The sequence below is a fragment of the Danio rerio genome, chromosome 16 (genome assembly GCF_052040795.2).
Source record: "Danio rerio strain M-AB ecotype USA chromosome 16, GRCz13ab, whole genome shotgun sequence".
In the NCBI taxonomy this organism is placed as follows: Eukaryota; Metazoa; Chordata; class Actinopteri; order Cypriniformes; family Danionidae; genus Danio; species Danio rerio.
In genome coordinates, this window is record NC_141036.1 from 44,360,700 (window position 1) to 44,380,551 (window position 19,852).

General features: G+C 35.4%; 1 protein-coding gene across 2 annotated transcripts in view; it reads left to right on the forward strand.

Moving 5' to 3' along the window:
• The window catches only part of emc2 (ER membrane protein complex subunit 2), a 67,443-nt gene that overhangs the window by 15,797 nt on the left and 31,794 nt on the right, over positions 1-19,852 (forward strand). For both annotated transcript variants that reach the window (XR_015510372.1, NM_213544.1), the window contains 3 exon segments: positions 4,156-4,213; positions 18,035-18,120; positions 18,292-18,351. Coding sequence is in view for 1 of the 2 variants with exons in the window: in NM_213544.1 (NP_998709.1) it covers positions 4,156-4,213; positions 18,035-18,120; positions 18,292-18,351 (204 nt within the window). In the remaining variant the exon portion in view is untranslated.

The window sequence follows — 19,852 nt, forward strand, 5'->3', positions numbered from 1 at the left end:
ATTAATGTAGGATAATGTTATCTTTGCAAAACTTCCGATCCCAAAGCTATACATGCCATATGTACAGATTAATGAAAGTTTAAAGCAATGCGTTTGATACTTTTTTTACTTTTTATCATATTAAAAATTAAAGTCACTGTCCATTCAGATAATCCTCTTTTCTTTTTCTTCCATGTGTTCAAAATGAAGAGAATGTTTCTGTTGCAGAAACGTAAGGCTCTGTCATCTTTCTTTCTGCCTGTTCCTGCATTTTCTCATTGCTTGCAGGTTTCAACGTGACTAAGATCAATTTAATACAGCAATTTATTTTTTAAAAGGGAATTAACTAAACTAAAAAGTAACTCGCGTTAAATCTTTGTAAAAAGTGACTCAATTATTATTACTTAATTTTGAAAAGTGATGCGTAACTTTACTCGTTACTTAGAAAAATAATATTATCACCTAACTCGTCTTACTTGTAATGCCTTACCCTCAACACTGGTGGTTACAGTACAGCCAGTAAGTCTAACAGTGTAGGATTCTGTTTTGAATTGTAGCCTCTAGATTTCATTTGAATCCTGTAGTCTACAGAACCCTTAGTGGCCTGATTTGGTTTATTACATACAGGTCATATAGGATTTCTGTACTCCACCCAATTCTAGAGGTTTTCAAAAATGCATGTGGTCAGATTAGTTTCGTACTATAAATGCTCATGCATTAAAACAGCCATAAAAGATCTGAATGTATGTTAATAGCAGGTGAGCAAATAATTAAGAAGGTCGTAAAATTAAGTGAATGTATAGAATTTCAGCAGGATTTCAGCTCTGGTCTGGCCACCATATCTTTGTTGTGTTTATCAGTTATGCCAGGAGTTGCTCGGTAATTGTGAGTGATTGCGCCAGCACGGTCAGATTAAATAAACTGCAAATTTGCGTCTAATTGCCATCAGACGCTCAACTTAAATAAAACTCTCCCCTACTCTGCCACATGGTTCAATCCTACATAAATAGAGTAAGTCAACGCGTCTGGTGCCATGTGAGATGTGCCAGAGAGTGATTGAGCTATAATGTGGATGTGAGAAGAGGAGTGGCATTGGAGTTCTGTGATAATAAGAACCAGAGCTGCTTCTGTTGTTTGTAACAGGTTTGGATCATAAAACAGGCTGTGTTTGCGTTAGCTGTGCAGGTTGTCTCTCATTAAAAACAAAACGCAAGCAGAGAAATTCCAGCATTACCGATGTGACATTTTAGGAAAAATCTCAAAACATAAATTCACATAGAAAGTATTGCTTCGTGTCAATTCTCATACTTGTAGTACGCCCTAAAAGTATGTACTTTTTTTGTGAAGGAGAAGTATATACTTTTTGAGCGTGTTACAGAAGAGTATGCAAGCTTTGGGACACGCTACTTCCTCGTTAACAGATTGTTATGTTGGTTGCTTAGTCAATCATCCATATTTCTTTCATATTTAATTACCTACCTTATTGGAGAAGCAGCAGCAGGATAATCTGTCATCCACGGGTCTTTCATGCAGAGAAATCTCCTCAGGTGTTTGGATAGTTTTTCATTCAGAAGAAGACGGAAAATGCGATTTAAAAAAAAATTCCAGCGGGCTAGATATTAATTAATAGTCATACAAACATTTTTACAGAAGCCTCTATGGTTGGTGGTTGATGGTTGGTGTTACTCGTTTACCTTGTTTGTAGTTTATTTACATTTTTTACCTGCGATTGTAGTTCTAATCAGATTCATGTACAATGCGCAATGTATTATGTGCAATAATTTTTATCGGAAATAGTAAACCATCCGGGAACCTTTGGCATACTCATTTCAACATACTATGATTTGGGACATGCTAATTCTTTTTTCAAATACTATTTAGGGCGGATAGTATGCGAATTAGGACCTAGCATATATGTTAACATTATATTGAAACATCTGTTTGTATTTTCCACAACAACTAACCACAGAATTGTGGGATCATAAAAATATCAATCTGTAAACAATTTTATATTATAAAGGAGGGAAATAAACATGCGTTATGGATGTGACAAAAAAAAAAAGGCGAGTTTACAATATACAACATACTGTGTAGAAATTGTGTGAATTAATTCCTTACAACCCAAAAGAAAAGATGCTTATCAAAAGGATAAGAGTTGGCTCACTATAGAATAAAAAATGATTGATGTTCTTTTATTTGAGGAAAAGGTTTTGTTATGGATGTGACACCTTTCTGTTATGGATGTGACAGTTGTGAAATTGCCACGTGTGACTTTGATAAATCAAATATAATTGTTTGAAAACATTGACAGAGACATTTTTGAGTATTTTACTGTACTTAAAAAAACAAACCTACACAAAAACTTAGGGTGCTTTCACACTAGCCATTTTGGTCCGCTCCCAGGTTCGTTTGGCATCAGAGTTTGGTACGTTTATCTAGTGTCAATGTGTCTTATTAGGGTGTCCACGGGGTCTTAAAAAGTATTAAAAGTTGATCAATCAATTATGAGAAAATTAAGGCACTTAAAAAGGTATTTAAAAGTCTTAATCACGTTTTTACGAGGTCTCAATTTTTGTTAAAGCGCTGTCAAAAGTGTTTGACTCCAAAAAAGCATAAATATTTTTATTTTCCTCCTAATATTAACAACCGCGTGCTTAATCTACGCGATTGGTTCGGCCAAGCTTCTCCGTCCGGGTAATGTCACGTAATTTGCAACAAACGCAGGAAGGTGATGTGACGCTGTCCACATATAGCGAAATCATAGAGCAAAACAGACGGCAAAATGGGAAAATGTAAGTTTGCATACTCTTGGTTGTAGAAAGATGAGTTTAAACAGTGGCTGAAAACAGCCCTGTAATTTATTCTTTCAAGCTTTCTTCCATCTTTATCTGAGTTCTCTTGCATGGTTGTGCTTCATTGATTTATTTAACTACAACTGTTTATCAACAACTGTTTATTAAGTTAAAGGTTTAATGCTGATTAGAAATTGAAGTTAAAATATTATGAGAAGGTTTTAAAAAGTCTTAAAAAGATATTAAAATTACCTTTAGGATTCCTGCATATACCCTGCTTCTGAACTCGAGTGCACACTTGTGGTGGTTTGGAGTACGGTTCACGTAAACTCTGGTCTGCTTCACTTCTGGTATAAATGCAGTCATACCAAATAACGGATGTGAATCTCCGACTAGCAAACTACCATTTTCATAACGTTCATTCGTGTGTGTTCATGTGTCTGTGCATCACATACTGTACCTTGGTAACAAGCGGGGCTGAGCCAGGGTAATCACAGTGATAATGTCTGCTTGTCTCCTCCAAAAAAAAGCTTCTGTACACATTCAATCAAACTCGGGTACGGTCCAGACAATTGAACTAAGTGTGAAAGCACTTTTGGAAATGGTTTCGCTTTTTTGGTGAGAACTTTTTGATGGCAGGGTTGAAATTTGAAAGGAATTGCTCAGCATTCATTTTTCATTCGACATGAAAAGTAAAGTGCTTGTGTCCTCCCTTTCTTTAGAAAACATTTTATTAAGTCCACGTCGTAATTTGTGACACCTTAAAATTTTTTATTTTTGCTGCTTGTTCAAACTACTTTTTTTCAATAAGCTGATCCACACAATTCTTGTTTTGTTTTTTTTGTGGACAATCTAATTGTTTTGGGTTCAATCTACTTAAATTTGTGATAACAATTAAGTTAACTTAATCAATTTGAGTCGGTACAACATGAAGGAATTATGTGGAACCCAGGATTTGTAACGGTGTTGGTTCAGGTTAAAGGGCCTGTCTATTTATTTATTTTATTTTGCATCTGTAACTCCTATAAGTCTTGCCTCGGAAGAATGCCTTTAAAGCAAAATGTGTTTCGAAACAATGCCTGATTTGTGGTGGAAGTGCAGGCTGATTTGTTTAGAGGTAAATCAAAGTGCAGGCAATCATGTTTGCGGATTGCGCTCTTTGTGGAGCTAGTAAACCTCGACACAGCACCGGCTATTTGAGCAGCTACAGTAATGACTGTTTATTTCTGCCACTTGGATACGAAGCCTCTGTCACTATAGAAACAAGCCACTTTGTATACAAAAAGTTGGTCACTGTGAACTTCATTTGATAGCTCTTACCGGCTCATTTCACATGACCAGTGTTCCTGTTGATTATCCTAAAACATGATCTCTCTGTTTAAAGGTATGACGATGCCAATAAGCTGTACGACTCAATACTACAGGACGACCCAACTAATACGGTAAGGAAAAATGTGGTTGGAACTTGTTGTTGGTGTCTAGATGTTAGCCGTATATGTGAAACTCTTTCTGTCCTCGCTGACCTCAGCTACTAAAATCACATACAGGCATATGCAGCACGCACAAGTGTGTGAGCTAACAAAGACCATTGATTTATGGACTTCGGTTGCATTAAACATGGCCGGGGCAACCTCAGCAGAAATAAATGCCTTGTCTTCTGAGGATGGGGATTTATCGCTTTTCCTGAGACCGTAGAGAAATTCCAGGGGTGCAAAAAATTATTTATTTTCTATTTGGCTTTGTTTTTTTAGCCCTAACCTTTAGATAACCTAAAGCAATAGGTCATCTGGAAATGAAAATTCAATCTTTATTTAATCACTCTCATGTCAATTTCTTAAGTGTTGGAGAAATATTTTTTTTATAATTTTTTTATTTTTTTGCTTGGTCTTGTTTTTGTAATGATTCATCCACTTATAGACTGAGTCATTTCTGGAGTTTAAATTTCAGCATGATTCTCCAGTATTAAGTGTCACATCACCTATAAGAAATCTTTCAGATGTGCTGAATTTATTGCTTAAGAAAGATGCCCTAGCAGTGCTTAATATTTCTATGAAAAACATTTTTATTAGGATTTTTAAATAACAAAAGGTTTAAATGAGTATAATTTGGCTCATTATTTAAATTGCTCATTTTCAGTAATTAAAAAAATGAAAAAGTAATAGATGTGCTGAATTTGTTGCTTAAGAAGCATTTCATACCAGTGTTTATATATTTAAAGTATTTCTGTGAAAAACAATTGTAAGAAAACTGCAACTTTTGCAGTAAATAGTAACTTTTCGCAGTAAACAGTAACTTTTGCAACAGTAAATGTTAGTACTTTCCCTAACTTTTTAACCTATTGCTTTGTTGCTCAATAAACATTTTTGATTTAGTATTAAAAACTTTATAATGAACGTTTTAAATTTATTATTAAAATATTAATAAACATTCTTAATTTAGCATTAAAAACTTTATAATGAACATTTTTAATTTATTATTAAAATATTAATAAACATTCATTTATAATTAAAGACTGTATAATAAACATTCTTAATTTATTGTTAAAATATTAATAAACATTCTTAATTATTATTAACTTTATAATGAACATTTTTAATTTATTATTAAAATATTAATAAACATTCTTAATTTAGTATTAAACTTTATAATAAACATTTTAAATGTATTATTAAAAATATTAATAAACATTCTTAATTTATAATTAAATACTTTATAATAAACATTCTTAATTTATTGTTAAAAAATTTATAAACATTCTTAATTTATTATAAAAATTTTATAATAAACATTCTTAATTTATTATTAAAAGCTTTATAATAAACATTCTTATTTTATTATAAAAAATAAACATTCCTAATTTATTATAAAAAAATTTATAATAACCATTCTTAATTTATTATTAAAAACTTTATAATAAGCATTCTTAATTTATTGTTAAAATATTAATAAACATTCTTAATTTATTATTAAAAACTTTATAATAAACATTCTTAATTTATTATTAAAATCTTTATAATAAACATCCCTTTAAAGTTTAAAGTGGATCAGACTTTAGTTTATCATTTAAGAATCTCGTTGGTATTAAAAGCTGAAATGTACAGTTTGCTATTGATTTGTATTGTCCTGACATAACGCATGAAGCCTGTTTTCCATTCACTGAATATTAATTGAGTTTCAGTGGAGTTGTTTGGAGTGTCTAAATAGTATCCATCTCCATGTTTTTCAATATTTTTCCACTATTACTTTAAATATATTGTACCTGCACTTCATTCTTACGTAAGGACTGTATGGCCATACACAAAAATAAATGTTTTACAGTGTTTTTACAACCTTATTTGTTTTGGCCCTTCCTGGTAGACGCAAAAACTATTTTTTTGCACTGTCTTTCTTTGCACATGGTCTTGATCAGATGTTTTAAACATTCTCTCTGGACTGGCAATGTGTGTGCGATAAAGCGGATACTCTTGTTCCTTGGACTTGGTGCGCATATTCCACACCTCACCGTCTGTCTGTTTTGAACACATGGAGGCTTTCCTGGCAAAGTCAATAAACTCTCGTCTCATGTGGACCCCCTCTCCCCTGTTGATATCTCTCTCTCTCTCTCTCTCTCTCTCTCTTCCTCTCTCTATCTCTTCCTCTCTCTCTCTCTCACTACTTGTTTTCCCACATAAATGGATTTACAGCTAATTGCTTTAATACTCAATTTAATTAGTTGATCAGATCAAATTTTGGGGGCTGTTTACATTATTTAAAAAATGTGGCCAACTGTGAACTGGTTGCACTGAAGTACTGCATGCAGTGCACTGTCATACAGACATGAATAAAAAGGAGACTTTACTAAATTCACCGTTCAGAAACTACAGAAAATCTTATCTATCTATCTATCTATCTATCTATCTATCTATCTATCTATCTATCTATCTATCTATCTGTCTATCTGTCTGTCTGTCTGTCTGTCTGTCTGTCTGTCTGTCTGTCTGTCTGTCTGTCTGTCTGTCTGTCTGTCTGTCTGTCTGTCTGTCTGTCTGTCGTTTGATCGTTCTATCCATCTATCGTTCTATCCATCAATCTATCATCTATCTATGTATCCATCTATCCATCTATCTATCTATCCATCCATCCATCTATCCATCTATCTATCTATCTATCTATCTATCTATCTATCTATCTATCTATCTATCTATCTATCTATCTATCTATCTATCTATCTATCCATCTATCCATCTATCCATCTATCCATCTATCCATCTATCCATCTGTCTGTCTGTCTGTCTGTCTGTCTGTCTGTCGTTCGATCGATCGTTCCATCCATCCATCCATCCATCCATCCATCCATCCATCCATCCATCCATCCATCCATCCATCCATCCATCCATCCATCCATCCATCCATCCATCCATCCATCCTATTACATAGAAAATTTAGTAAAATCCCCCTTTTATTTACATCTGTGTTTTGAAACTATGTGGAAAGGAGCCAGATAGTGAGCTTATTGTTTTATTATAAGCTAACCAATATGACAATCTTTTTCTGTGTTAAGCATTCATAAGCATTTTCATTGTTGAGAAGTCTTGAAACAGGCGCTTTAAACATTTTTACAGTATTGCATTAATGTGAAGCTGAGCAGTGAACCCCACAATTAAAAAAAAAAGTTTGCATACTTGTTATGCTGACTACAATAATCTGCAGGCATCAGAAAAATATGACTATTGTAGGGTTTTTCATTGAATTCATGACAAGTCCTTAGCAAGAATTGCCATTTATTCAATCACACAACTCCGCAGACTGTCATTTTTGATTTAAGAAAAATATGTTTTGAAGCATAGATTTTAAGAATTGCACGTAAGAAAAGTCTTGCAGAGTTCCTGGGATTTATCTTGTCTTAGCTTGTTTCTTATGATGAGTTTTTGGCACTTGGCCTGTAGTGGATTTAGAAGTATATGCAAGTGGCCTAAATCAGAATCAAAAAGAACCTGATTGCAAGGGGTTTGTGCCGTTCTCCTGGGCAAAGCAAAAATCTGTTTTGTATGACTTTAGCCTTACATTTTTGCGGGGTTACATTTTAATATTGATATGGTCACTCCTTTTATAAAATGATAGAAAAAAAACAAATAAACAAAAGTTCTGATTTTGCTTTACTGAAATCTTACTGATATGTCACTTCCATCATAATTTGAAACATGGTGTAAACCTTCCATGGAGAGCAAGACCTGTGGGCCACTTTTATGACTATAGGGCCACTTTATTGGGCTCTTTATCATCTTGGAGCTTGACAGCTCCAGTTCTGTTTTGTAACTTTAAAAAAAAAAAAAGGAGGCCAGGATATTCTTCAAAAATGCACTTTTTATGTTCCACCGAACAGACAAGCGGTTTTGGAGCGAGTGCATAATTAATGACAGAATTTTCATTTTTTGGTTTTTCATTTTTAAACTATTGCTTTAAGCTATCACCATCTTCATCTTGTGGCCAAAAACACCCTGTCCTCTGTCCTCTCGTCCCTGCATTTGTTATATCATTACCATTTGATATTTATTTAACTATCTGTTACTGTTGGACCGAACTGCTCCCATTCGTCTTTCTCCCTCTGAAAGCGAGAGGGCTGTTCTGTTTGTTTTTTTGTGCATTTCAACCGAGGCACTCTTTCCTATTCCCATGATCAAGGTTAAATTGCAAGCACATTTAACGGCGTGTAAATGGGAAGTTGAGAAGATCGGCATAAAATGGATATCTTCAAACTGGTGCGGTTACATTATTCTTCGCAATCTAGTAATCATATCGCTTTGCCCCTCTGTTAACATCCAAAAGATATGAAACAAATTTCCCCTTGGGGAAATTTGTTTTCCAGTGTCCTACTGTTATCCAAGCCAAACACACTTTGTGAAGGAATGTGGCATTAGCGTGACTTTTGCGAATGTCCCCATCAAACTAGTACATTTTACTTTATCTAGATATATGATAGCATGTTATTAAACAGGGTAGACATCATTTGAGAAATATAGTATCTACATGGAGTCTAATGCACATACCTTTTTTTTTTTTTAAATCTCATGATAGTAGAAATGTTCATTTTATTTATGAACTGTTATTTAACCCAATTTTAAATGCCCTTTTTACGCACAGTTCAGCAGAAAAATCTGTAAGTCAAGTTGTCCATCATTCTGTGTATTTGTCATTCTATTATTCTCTCTTTATTTGATCATTATTTGTTCCAATATTATTATTTTGTTAGATGGTTCTATCTAGTATTCTGTTGTTCTATGTCTGTATATCTATTTATCTATTTATCTGTCACAACAATGTGATATCTATCTACCTATTGTAAGTTACATGTTATTCTTTTTGTGTCTTTTTCATAAGTCTACTTCGTATCTGTCATTCTATCAATTGTGTTTATTTATTTGTTTGTTTATATGTTCGTTCATTTGGTTTGTCTTTTGTTCTATTTATTATTTCTATCATTCTGTTTTTAATACTAATGTCATTGTTTTGTTTTATGGTTCTGTCTATTTTTCTGCTCATTTATCCATCCTTTGTTCTATCGATTCATTGTTGTATCTGCAGTGTTTATGCATTGTTCTACCAATCCTCAATTTCATCTCTAATAGTATCTAACTGTCCACCCATCTGTCCATCCATCCGTCCATCCATCCGTTCTATCCATTCATCCATCCGTTCTATCCATTTGTCCGCCCATCCATCCATTCTATCTGTTCGTCCATCTATTTATTTATCCATCCATCCTTTGTTCTATTGATTCATTGTTGTATCTACAGTGTCTAAGCATTTTTTCACCAATCATCTACTGTAGTATCTAATTGTCCATCCTTCCAAGTTGTACATCATTCTTATTTCTATTCATTCATCCAAATTATACATCATTCTTATTTTCATCCGTCCATTCATCCAAGTTGTGCATCATTCTTTTTTCCATTTATTCATTCATCCATCCATCCATCTAAATTGTACATCATTCTTATTTTCCTCTATCCTTCCATCCATCCAAGTTGTACATCATCCATCCATCCACCCATCCATGTTGTACATCATTATTTCTATCCATCCAAGTTGTACATCATTCTTATTCCATCCATCCATCCATCCATCCATCCATCCATCCATCCAAGTTGTAGATCATTCTTATTCCATCCGTCCATCCATCCAAGTTGTACATCATTCTAATTTCCATCCATCCATTTAAGTTGGACATCATTCTAATTTCCATCCATCCATTCAGGTTATACACCATTCTTATTTTTATCCATCCATCAGTCCATCCATCCATCCATCTATCCATACATCCATCCAAGTTGTACATCATTCTTATTTCCATTCATCCATCCGTCCATCCATACTTTGCTCTATCGATTCATTGTTGTCTAAGCATTGTTCCACCAACCTTTCATTTAATCTACAGTAATATCTAACTGTCCATCCATCCATCTGTCAGTCTGTCCATCCGTCTGAAGGAATGGGGCATTAGCGTGACTTTTGCGAATGTTCCATCAAACTAATACATATTACTTTATCTAGAAATATGATAGCGTATTATTAAAAAGGGTAGACATCATTTGAGAAATATAGTATCTACAGTCTAATGCACATACCTTTTGTTTTTAATCCCATAATAGTAGAAATGTGCATTGTATTTATGAACTGTTGTTTAACCCAATATTAAATGGCCTATTCACTCACAGTTCAGCAGAAAAATCACTGGAAAATACTGTCCAACCACGTCTCATTACCTCATCAGTCTCTCGTAGAAACCGTCTGCAACCATCATCTCCTAAAAGGAAATGTGCATTTGCGAATGATCACTCAGACAGCCGTCATTTTTGTGTGTGTGTGCACCAGGAAGTCTGGGAAATGAAGTGAAATGGGCTGACAGACTCTAAAAGCTCTGCTTGATAGCTTTGTGAAATGTCATGCTGTGGGATTTTGCGCTCTCAGGACTTATCAGCTTGATTAGGTGGCTCTAGATGTTAAAACAGGCCATCGGTGTAGCCATCAAGGGCATGTTTTTGATGTACAAAAGACTTCCCATGTCTTATCTTTATTCTGAATGGATACTGACAGGACGTGGTAGGCTGGGTAGGAAGCACCCACTTGTGGAAATGTTGAACCACCCTAACACAAGTAGGTTCAGCCCAGATTTTTCTGATGGCCTAGAAGGGGATTTACCCGCTTCTTGATCTACAAACGCAAGTCGCCTCCTGTCAAATCTGGGAAGAAAATGGAGCTGTTGTGCAGTGGCAACCAGACTTGCATTTTCCCACAATTCAATCCCTTTTGGCTGGGTGCAGCAAGGCGGGGGGAACGAGAGGTTGTGGTATGGGAGGGATGACATCATTTAGGTCACCTGTCTATAAACGCGAGGCTTATCTAAACGCTGTGCTTTTTAACATGTTCAGTGGAATGGGATGAGGGCATGATCCAAGAAAATGGCGGAAAATTGGCGACTACTGTGAGACTACTGTGAGACTTGTGAGGCATCCCAGCATGCGGAGCTGAGATTGGAAACTGAACTGTTGTAATTATAGGCTGTGGAATAGATGTGGTACCCATTAACCAAAATTGTTGAATCAACAAAAATTGCTCAAGGTTTCTCTGCCATGGTGGTGTCCAAAAAATGCTCGAACTCCTAGCCCTTCCATTGCTCATTATGGTCCAATACCTACAGCAATGATTTGGAGAAATTCTTCTTGGCTCTTATCAATCTGTGTGCTTTATCAGTCTGTCTCTACATCTGTCTTTCTTTCAATCGATCTTCAGTACATTCAATGGTAGGTCAAATACAGCTCCATCCCAAGCTCAGTCTATCTGTCTTTTTTATCTATCGTTGTATTGTTTTATTTTTCTACTGTTCTATCTATAGTTCTGCTGTTCTCTGTTTTTGTGTCTGGCTGAATGCCAATTTGTTCATCATTCTTTGTATGTATCATTCTGTCATTCTATCATTCTATTATTCTCTCCTTATCATTGTTTCTTCTGATATTATTGTTTTGTTAGTTGTTCTATCTAGTATTTTGTTGTTCTATGTTTATTTATATCATATCAATATAATGGTATCTACCAGTTGTCGTACATTTTACCTGTAATTCTTTTGTGTTTGTCATTCTGTCTATCTACTTAGTATCTGTCATTCTATCAATTGTGTTTATTAATTTGTTTGTTTGTTTGTTCGGTTGTTTGGTCTGTGTTTTGTTCTGTTTATTCTATCATTCTGTTTTTTTTTTTTTTTTTTTAGATCTAATATCATTGTTTTGTTATATGGTTCTGTCCATTTTCTTCTGCTGTTCTATCTGTCTGTCTCTGTTGTTCTGTCATTGTATTTGTCATTCCATCTGTCATTCTATCTCGTTCTGTCTGTAGTTCTATTTCGTTTTGTCGTTCTGTCATTCTATCTGTCATTTTTTCTGTCGATCTGTCGTTCTATCTGTTGTTCTGTCTGCCGTTCTGTCATTCTGTCTGTCATTCATCTGTCGTTTCATCTTGTTCTGTCGTTTCATCTTGTTCTGTTGTTCCATCTCGTTTTGTCATTCTGGCGTTCAATCTCGATTTTGTCATTTTGCCGTTCTATCTCGTTTTGTCGTTCTGTCGTTCTATCCCGTTTTGTCATTCTATCTGTTGTTCCATCTTGTTTTGTCGTTCTATCTGTAGTTCTGTCATTCTATCTTGTTTTGTCGTTCTGTCATTCTATCTCGTTTTTTTTTTTCGTTTTATCTGTCTATCTACTGTTGTTCTGTCGTTCTATTTGTCTGTCTGTCTGTCTGTCTGTCTGTCGTTCTATGTATTGTTCTATGTTCTATTTATTATTCATTTAGTCTTTTTATAATTATATTGATTAGATTTATGTCTAACTGTTGTACCTGTGTCGATCTACTTGTTATTATTTTTGTGTGTCTTTGTCTACTGCTTCTGTCATTCTATCATTTCGTGTGTTTGTTCATTCTTTCATTCGTTCGTTCAGTCTCTCTGTTCTATTTTTTTTCTTTCTGTAGTTTGTTTTATCTATCTGTCTGTGCCTCTATCTATCATCAGTTTATTCATCTTTGAAGTGGTCTTCCTTTGCTAACACACTGCCTATTTTTTGAACACTTAAAGGTAATGCTAACAAGCTGTTTATTTTAACACAGATTGACACAGCAGGCTTACACAATTCACTGACTTTCAGCACTTTCACCCAGCCTGTAATTCAGCAGGATAAACATGGTTGTGCTTGTGAAAGCAATTGAGGTCAATGAGAATCCTCCTGAGGTTGACCCCTAGAATTACACGCAATTACAGTGCAGAACAAGATGGAGTTTTCAAAGGTCAAACAGATTTGGATGAAGGATGTTTCTTTTTTTTATGGAATATAAAACAAAGATATTATATATTTCGTTTTTTTTTTTTTTTTTTTTTTGGTTTTCGCGTTTTTTTTTTTTTTTTAATTGCACAAACAAACACAGTTAAAACCTTCCTTGAAATAATGACACAACGATAAGTAAATAATGATTGCATGATTATTTTTATCTGAACTTCCTTTTTATACTGTGTCATTTGGAAAATTTGGATGATTTAACATATTTCAACAAACTTTTTAGAAAAAGTTTTTTTTTTTTTTGCAAATGCAGGGTTCAATGCTAAGGATGTTTTCTACTGACCTGATTTTTACTTGCCCTGCTGAAATTTTCACTCACCCCACCAAAAAAAGAATTTAATAGCTATTTCTTAGCTACATATTTTGAAATTTTTTTTTAAAAGCCTAATGTAAATGTATACAAACAGCGTCAGTGCAGATATGCACAAAACAGTAGGCCTAATACAAAATGATATAAGATTAAAATGTAGAATAAATATCAGATGATAATTTCTGTCAATTTTTTTAACGGACAGCACTGTAATATTTCAGCATGCATTTACTTTTGAATTGAACATGAAATGCACATTTACTGGTAGGTATGACATCCCGCCCTATTATAATCTCTCATATATATATGGCTAATACTTAACCATAATACGCTGTGATATAGCCTGGTTCATTGAATCATTTTGCTTTTTCACTACAATCAAACCCCTCTAAAGTTTGTTTCAACTGAGCCGAGACCACCTGATTCAGGCGATCTCGGACCGGTTGATTTGGCGCGGATCCAAGCACGATTGTGGGATTCACATATGCCAAACAAACCGCGCTAACTGGGCAAACGAGACGGGAGAAAGCACCCTAAGACTTTGTAATTGACAAGCAGTCACAGCCAAATTAAAATTTAGTGACAAGATGGGGCAGTAACGATCCTGTCTACTGTCCCAAGCATCTCACATGCTGACCTCGGCCATCAGGCAGTCCTTATTGTCGAGCCCTGAAATAGCTGTTATTCTTAGCATTTTAACGGATGTTAGAACTGATTGATGAACTATTGATATTTTTGTCTCGTGCTATTCCTGAAACTGCAGATTGGGTCTGCGTATGTTGAAAGCAATAGCTGGTTATACTTATTTAAGGATAAATTTGAAGCCAGGACGTGTCAGTACACCGCAGCACTGAGTCAACCCCTCTTCACCCTGTGGGAACGACGGTTGCCTTTGAAATCCCTGGGGGTGGGCTCTCAACGGCAGTCTGAAAGCGGAGCCAGGGGTTGATGGAGGCAGCCAGGTCCTTCACGGTGAGAGCCACTCAGAAATGCTCAAGAAGAAAGAATCACGAAGAGAATGAAAATGAGATGCTGGCCTTTCCTGGATCTCGTCGAAAGAGAGACGGCAGAGGGAGGGAAAGAAATAAAGCATCTGAAATGGTTTGGAATAGCTCATTGTTTAATAAAGTTTCATAAGACTCTCTGGTCTACCAGCCTCTGTATGTTAGAATCTTTGCCAAGTGCGCAAAGAGGAAACAAAAGACAGATATGGGGGCCGAGTAAATAACCTGCGGTTACATACAGTCTTCCGTCTCGTTCAGTATGGAGTACAAAGAAATTGGCTGGTTGGCAGAAAGCGAACATTAACAATAAAATTTGATAGCCCAAACTATTTGGAATTGCTGTCTGATTCCATTTCATCATTTCTTTAAATACTTTTGGTTGATGAAGTTATATAGCGATACGGAACTGGCGTAGTAATCCAAACAGCTTGAGGTTGTAGCTATAGCCTTATTTCACCTGTCATCTGCAGCCCGGTAATGTGAAACCATGTCTTCCGCTGATCCAGTAAGTACTATCAGACTTGCGTACAGTAGGGGTTTGGCAGTTCATCAACTCCTCCGCTCGAGCAGCCAGTGAAGCAGGTTCGTCTGGCCGCCTGCTTGATGGATAAGTGGATTTGGAGTGGCGGTGGTATCATAGCCGTTCCAGATTTATGGCCTTTCAGACGTGACTCATGCCCGGCTTGATGGAGTTTGGTCCATGCTGTGGTAATAGGGAAGACCCACTCTGTCAAGTGCCAGTTCATAAATAATATCTGGGGCACTTCGAACGGCAAAGCTGCTGCTCTTTGCTCTCCTTTCACCAGCAAATTGGAAAAAAAGAGCCGCTCCTGGAAAAGTCGTCGAACCTGGCGTAATACTTTCTGATTCAGATTGATGGGATTCTAATCCGCCTGAAGGTCACTTTTACATCGGAACAAGGCGGACGTTATTTGTGGCTGATGCAAGTCAGGCTCCGTAAGTTTCTACGAATGCTTATGGCCCACGGCTCTTTGGCAGTGTGTTATTTTCACCACTTGGAATGGCTCTTTGCTTGCTCTTCCTTATGCGAGCGGCATCCTCGCTGAAGCTCGTCTGCCAGAATCCACAAGCCTTATAATCTGATAAAGACATTACTTTTTGCTATCTGCTGCTATTTTACTTACGACTTGTACGCAGTAATAATATGCTTTCAAGGAAACGTCGCATTGGACAATCTGGTGCAAAACTGTTTATTATTACACTGCCTCAGGGGAGGAAAGAAAGAATCAGCTGCCACTTCTGCCCAGTAACTAACAGTATTTGATTCACCTCTATGATGATGTATTTCGGAATATTCCAATGTATTTACTAACATGAACAAATTATGAACAATACTTGTAGAGCATTTATTAATCAAAGTTCAACATTTACTAATACATTTTTAACATTCAAATTCATGCTCGCCAACATTAGTAATTGCACTGAAAGTTGAGTAAGTTTTTAATGAACAACTATATTTTCACTAACTAACATAAATACTGTAATAAATGTGGATAATTGTTTTAAGTGTGGCATTGTGGATCTGTTTTAAAAAAAAGACATCCGTTTAAAAAAAGGAAGCATCCATATAAAAATGTTCCTTAGTATGTAGACACTTGTGTGTTTAACCTGTTTTCTGGTTGGCTTAATTTTTTGAGTTGTCCGTCTATTCTAAACGTCTAAATTAAAACTGCTTAATTCTACTAAAAGGAAAGTGAAAGTAAAGCCTGGTTTATACTTCTGTGTCGAGTGATTGGCATGACCACTACACATACCTTGCATGTAGCTGTGCAATTATACTTCTGCATGCTGTTTGTGTTGCTCTGCAATAACACTTCTGAAACTCCAGCTGGCAATAGATTTTTATGTTCCTCCGTGTCAAGTTTCTTTGCTGGTGTTTTTTTTCTTTTTTTTCTGAATACTCTCGTAATGTACAAGTGGCTCAAACTCGCTCATGTTGAGCCAGGAATCGGCGGACATGCAACAACTTTAATAATATGGTAAACACTAAACAAAACTTTTCATCTGGAGCTCATTCACAGGACTCGACACTTGTAAACACTCGCTTCAACAGTTTCGCACGGCAGCGCTAACTACCGACCAATCACAGAGCTTGCACTACAAATTGTTGCCCAGCATATATGAGTACACCCACCACAAATGTCTCATTCAAATTAATATTTTCTATAGGATGCTTTACAATATTATATTTGTGCATATACATTAGTTTAGTCGGTACTGAAGCCAAATCTGGAGCTTATCTAACAAAATAACTGGAGATGATGGTTCCAAAATTAGTAGCCAAAATTTATATGTTAGGGAAATATATTGAATAAAGTTTTGAAAAATAACAAAAATCAGTAGAAACAAAAAATATGTACAATTTTGTTGAAATGTGGTAGATTTTTTTCTTTTGTTTTTTTTTCTTTTGTTTTTTTTTTTTTTGTTTTTTGCAATATTTTGCATGAATTTAAATGTATTATCTTTCCATTTCCAGTTATGTTCTGTTCCTAAAATATTATTTGAATAAATATATCTGTTTAATAAATCAGTTTTTTTCAAATGCACCAATAAATATTACTCATATTCTCTGAGAAATGGACACAAATATTCGTTTTAAAAATGGGGTGTACTCGTATGCTGACCACTGTATGTATTTCATTCACATAGATGATTCTCTGTTAAACCATTAGGTTAGATGCGGGTGCTACCCTCTGTATGTTTTCTCTAGCGAGCTTAGTTTTAGTGAGGGGTGTGTGATGCCAAAGATGTTTTTTCTTCTATTTTCAGCTTTCTCTTCAGTTATTTAGAGATGGGGAGGGTTTAGTTGTTTAATCTGTTATTTTCTTTGATTTGGCACCGCTTAATTTCCTTTCCTAAGACTTGTTTCTATTTGCTTATTTGTTTCTTTTGCATTTATTTTACGCATTTTTAAATATACTTTGGGTGATTAAACATTCTTTTTTTTCTTATCTTTGTCATTGTAAATACAGCAAAACAGCAAAACACTTTTTGCCACTTCTGTGATCTGTGTCAATTATTAGCAGCTAAAGTCTCAGGGGAATTTAAAAGATATTGGGTTGAAACATTTAACAGTTCAATTAAATTATGGTAACGCTTTAGTTTAAGAACCAATTCCCACTATTAACTGCTGGTTTAGTACCTCCCTTTTAAAAAGATGGCTGTTCACTAGTACTTAGTACCTACTTAGTACTTATTCTACATCCCTAGTTCTGCCCACCCAACTACTGCCTTATTAACTATTAATAAGCAAGTTAGTTGGTTGAGCTAAACGTTTTAGTTAATGAAGTGTAAATAGCAATAATTGCACCTTTAAAATAAAGTGTGACTTAAATTACAGTTGCAGTACTGTAAAATAAAAACTGTAGACTCGGGTCTCTTTAGCTTTGGCTGTAGTTCTTCTTCCATCCCGTAGTCTCCAAAGTCCCAGGGGATTGTGGAGATTCCTTCAGCTCTTACAATACTGCGATCATTTACACATCCCTCTTTCTTTCACTCTTTGCTCTTTTCTGTTGCTAACAAACACTTGAAACACTAAAGCCCTAATCCTCTGTTGATGTCCCAACAGGCAGCGAGGAAGCGCAAGATCTGCATCCTCCGAGCGCAGGGCAAAAGCAGCGAGGCCATCCGCGAACTCAACGAATATCTGGAGCAGTGAGTGTTTTACTAGAGGATTTAGACCCCCCTTACTGTTCCCTTCCTCTCCACTTTTTAATTAAAAGGGGTTTTGCATTTGATTGCATTGGCCCCCAAGCCTTTCCCTAACCCCCCTTTTGTCCACAGTGGCCTTTCTGATGAACTAACTACCACTGCTGTGTGTTGCAGGTTTGTGGGAGACCAGGAAGCCTGGCATGAGCTGTCCGAACTCTACATCAATGAGCATGAGTAATTCTTACCCTTTTTCTTTTTCTTTCTTTCTAAACATGCAATTTGATAGAACGGGGGTTAATAAAACTGTCTGGGGTCAGTCTGACCCAATACAAAAGCCACAGATCATAAACCAGTCACTTTTTGAATTTTTTAAAAACTTTTTTATGGCAGAAATAGGAACAGATTTCTGTAAAATCCAGTGTGGTGGCTTTTAGTGAGCTCCGAAGGATTTATTTAAAGAATTAGTATGAAGAGGCTATATTCTTTGACAGCCAGTGATTGAACTAGGTAATGCACTTCTGGATCAAAACAAATGCAAGTGTAGGTTGTCAGATTGAGGACCAACAGGATCAAGTTTGACGATCGAGTCTAAAGGATGATTTACGACGTGTTGTATATAAAAGCAACTGCATGCGATAGAAGGAATGTTTTCCACATTAAAAGGAATTTCTGTTCCAACCAACGCCTCGAATTGATATATCAAATCAAATCACTTTTATTGTCACATCATCAGCAGCACATGTACTATTCTGAATGCCTGTTTTTAAAGTTCCGCGGTGTTTCATCTGGTCAGCCAAATTGCTTATAATTGCAAATTTCGTCAAGTAGCGTGTTGTTAGGACATGGGTTTACAATGTAACCTGCTCACCTAATGTTTACAGTCATAATATTTATATTACTTGCTACTTAATAACCTGAATGTTTTTCAGATAAACAAGAATGTTCACTTGACATGTTTCTTAAATACCTGCAAACATATGATGGTATTTTTATGCTTTAGAAGAGTCAGAAACTTATATACAGCACCTTTAACTAACGCAAACTAAAGCATATAACTACAATGAACAATTTATAGTAACAGTTTATAGAAACTGTTGATAGTTTTAATGTTGTCAAATGCAGCTTTTGGTCTTAAAAAGGAATCAATATTTGGATTAACATTAAGATATTTTAATTGTATGTTAACTCATTTAGTTAATTAAAAGTTAATTAATTAAACCTTGTTGTTAAGTGTAACAGAAACATTTTTATATTTGTCATGATCAGTTATAAAATAGTAATCTCGCTGAAGAAAACACTTGAATATCTATGTCTCTGTATTAATGATTTATAATGGTATTGTTCAGTAAAAATATTTAGGCATAAAATGTCAAAAACAGGGTGTCCACGGGGTCTTAAAGTATTAAAAGTCTATAAATTAATTATGAGATAATTAATGCCCTAAAATATATTAAATAGTCTTAATCATGTTTTTACAAGGTCTTAAATTTAGTTCAAGCATTGTGAAAGTGTTTGACTCCAAAAAAGCATGAATATATATTTTTTCCTTCTAATATTAACAACGACATGCTCGATCCATTAAATTAGTTTGGGCCGGGGTGCATCTGGCCAAGCTCCTCCATCCAGGTGATGTCACAAAATTTTCGAAAAACTCGGGAAAGAGATGTGGTGCTCTCCACATGTAGCAAAACCATAGAGCGAAATTGTAAGTTTGCGTACTCCTGGTTGGAGGAAT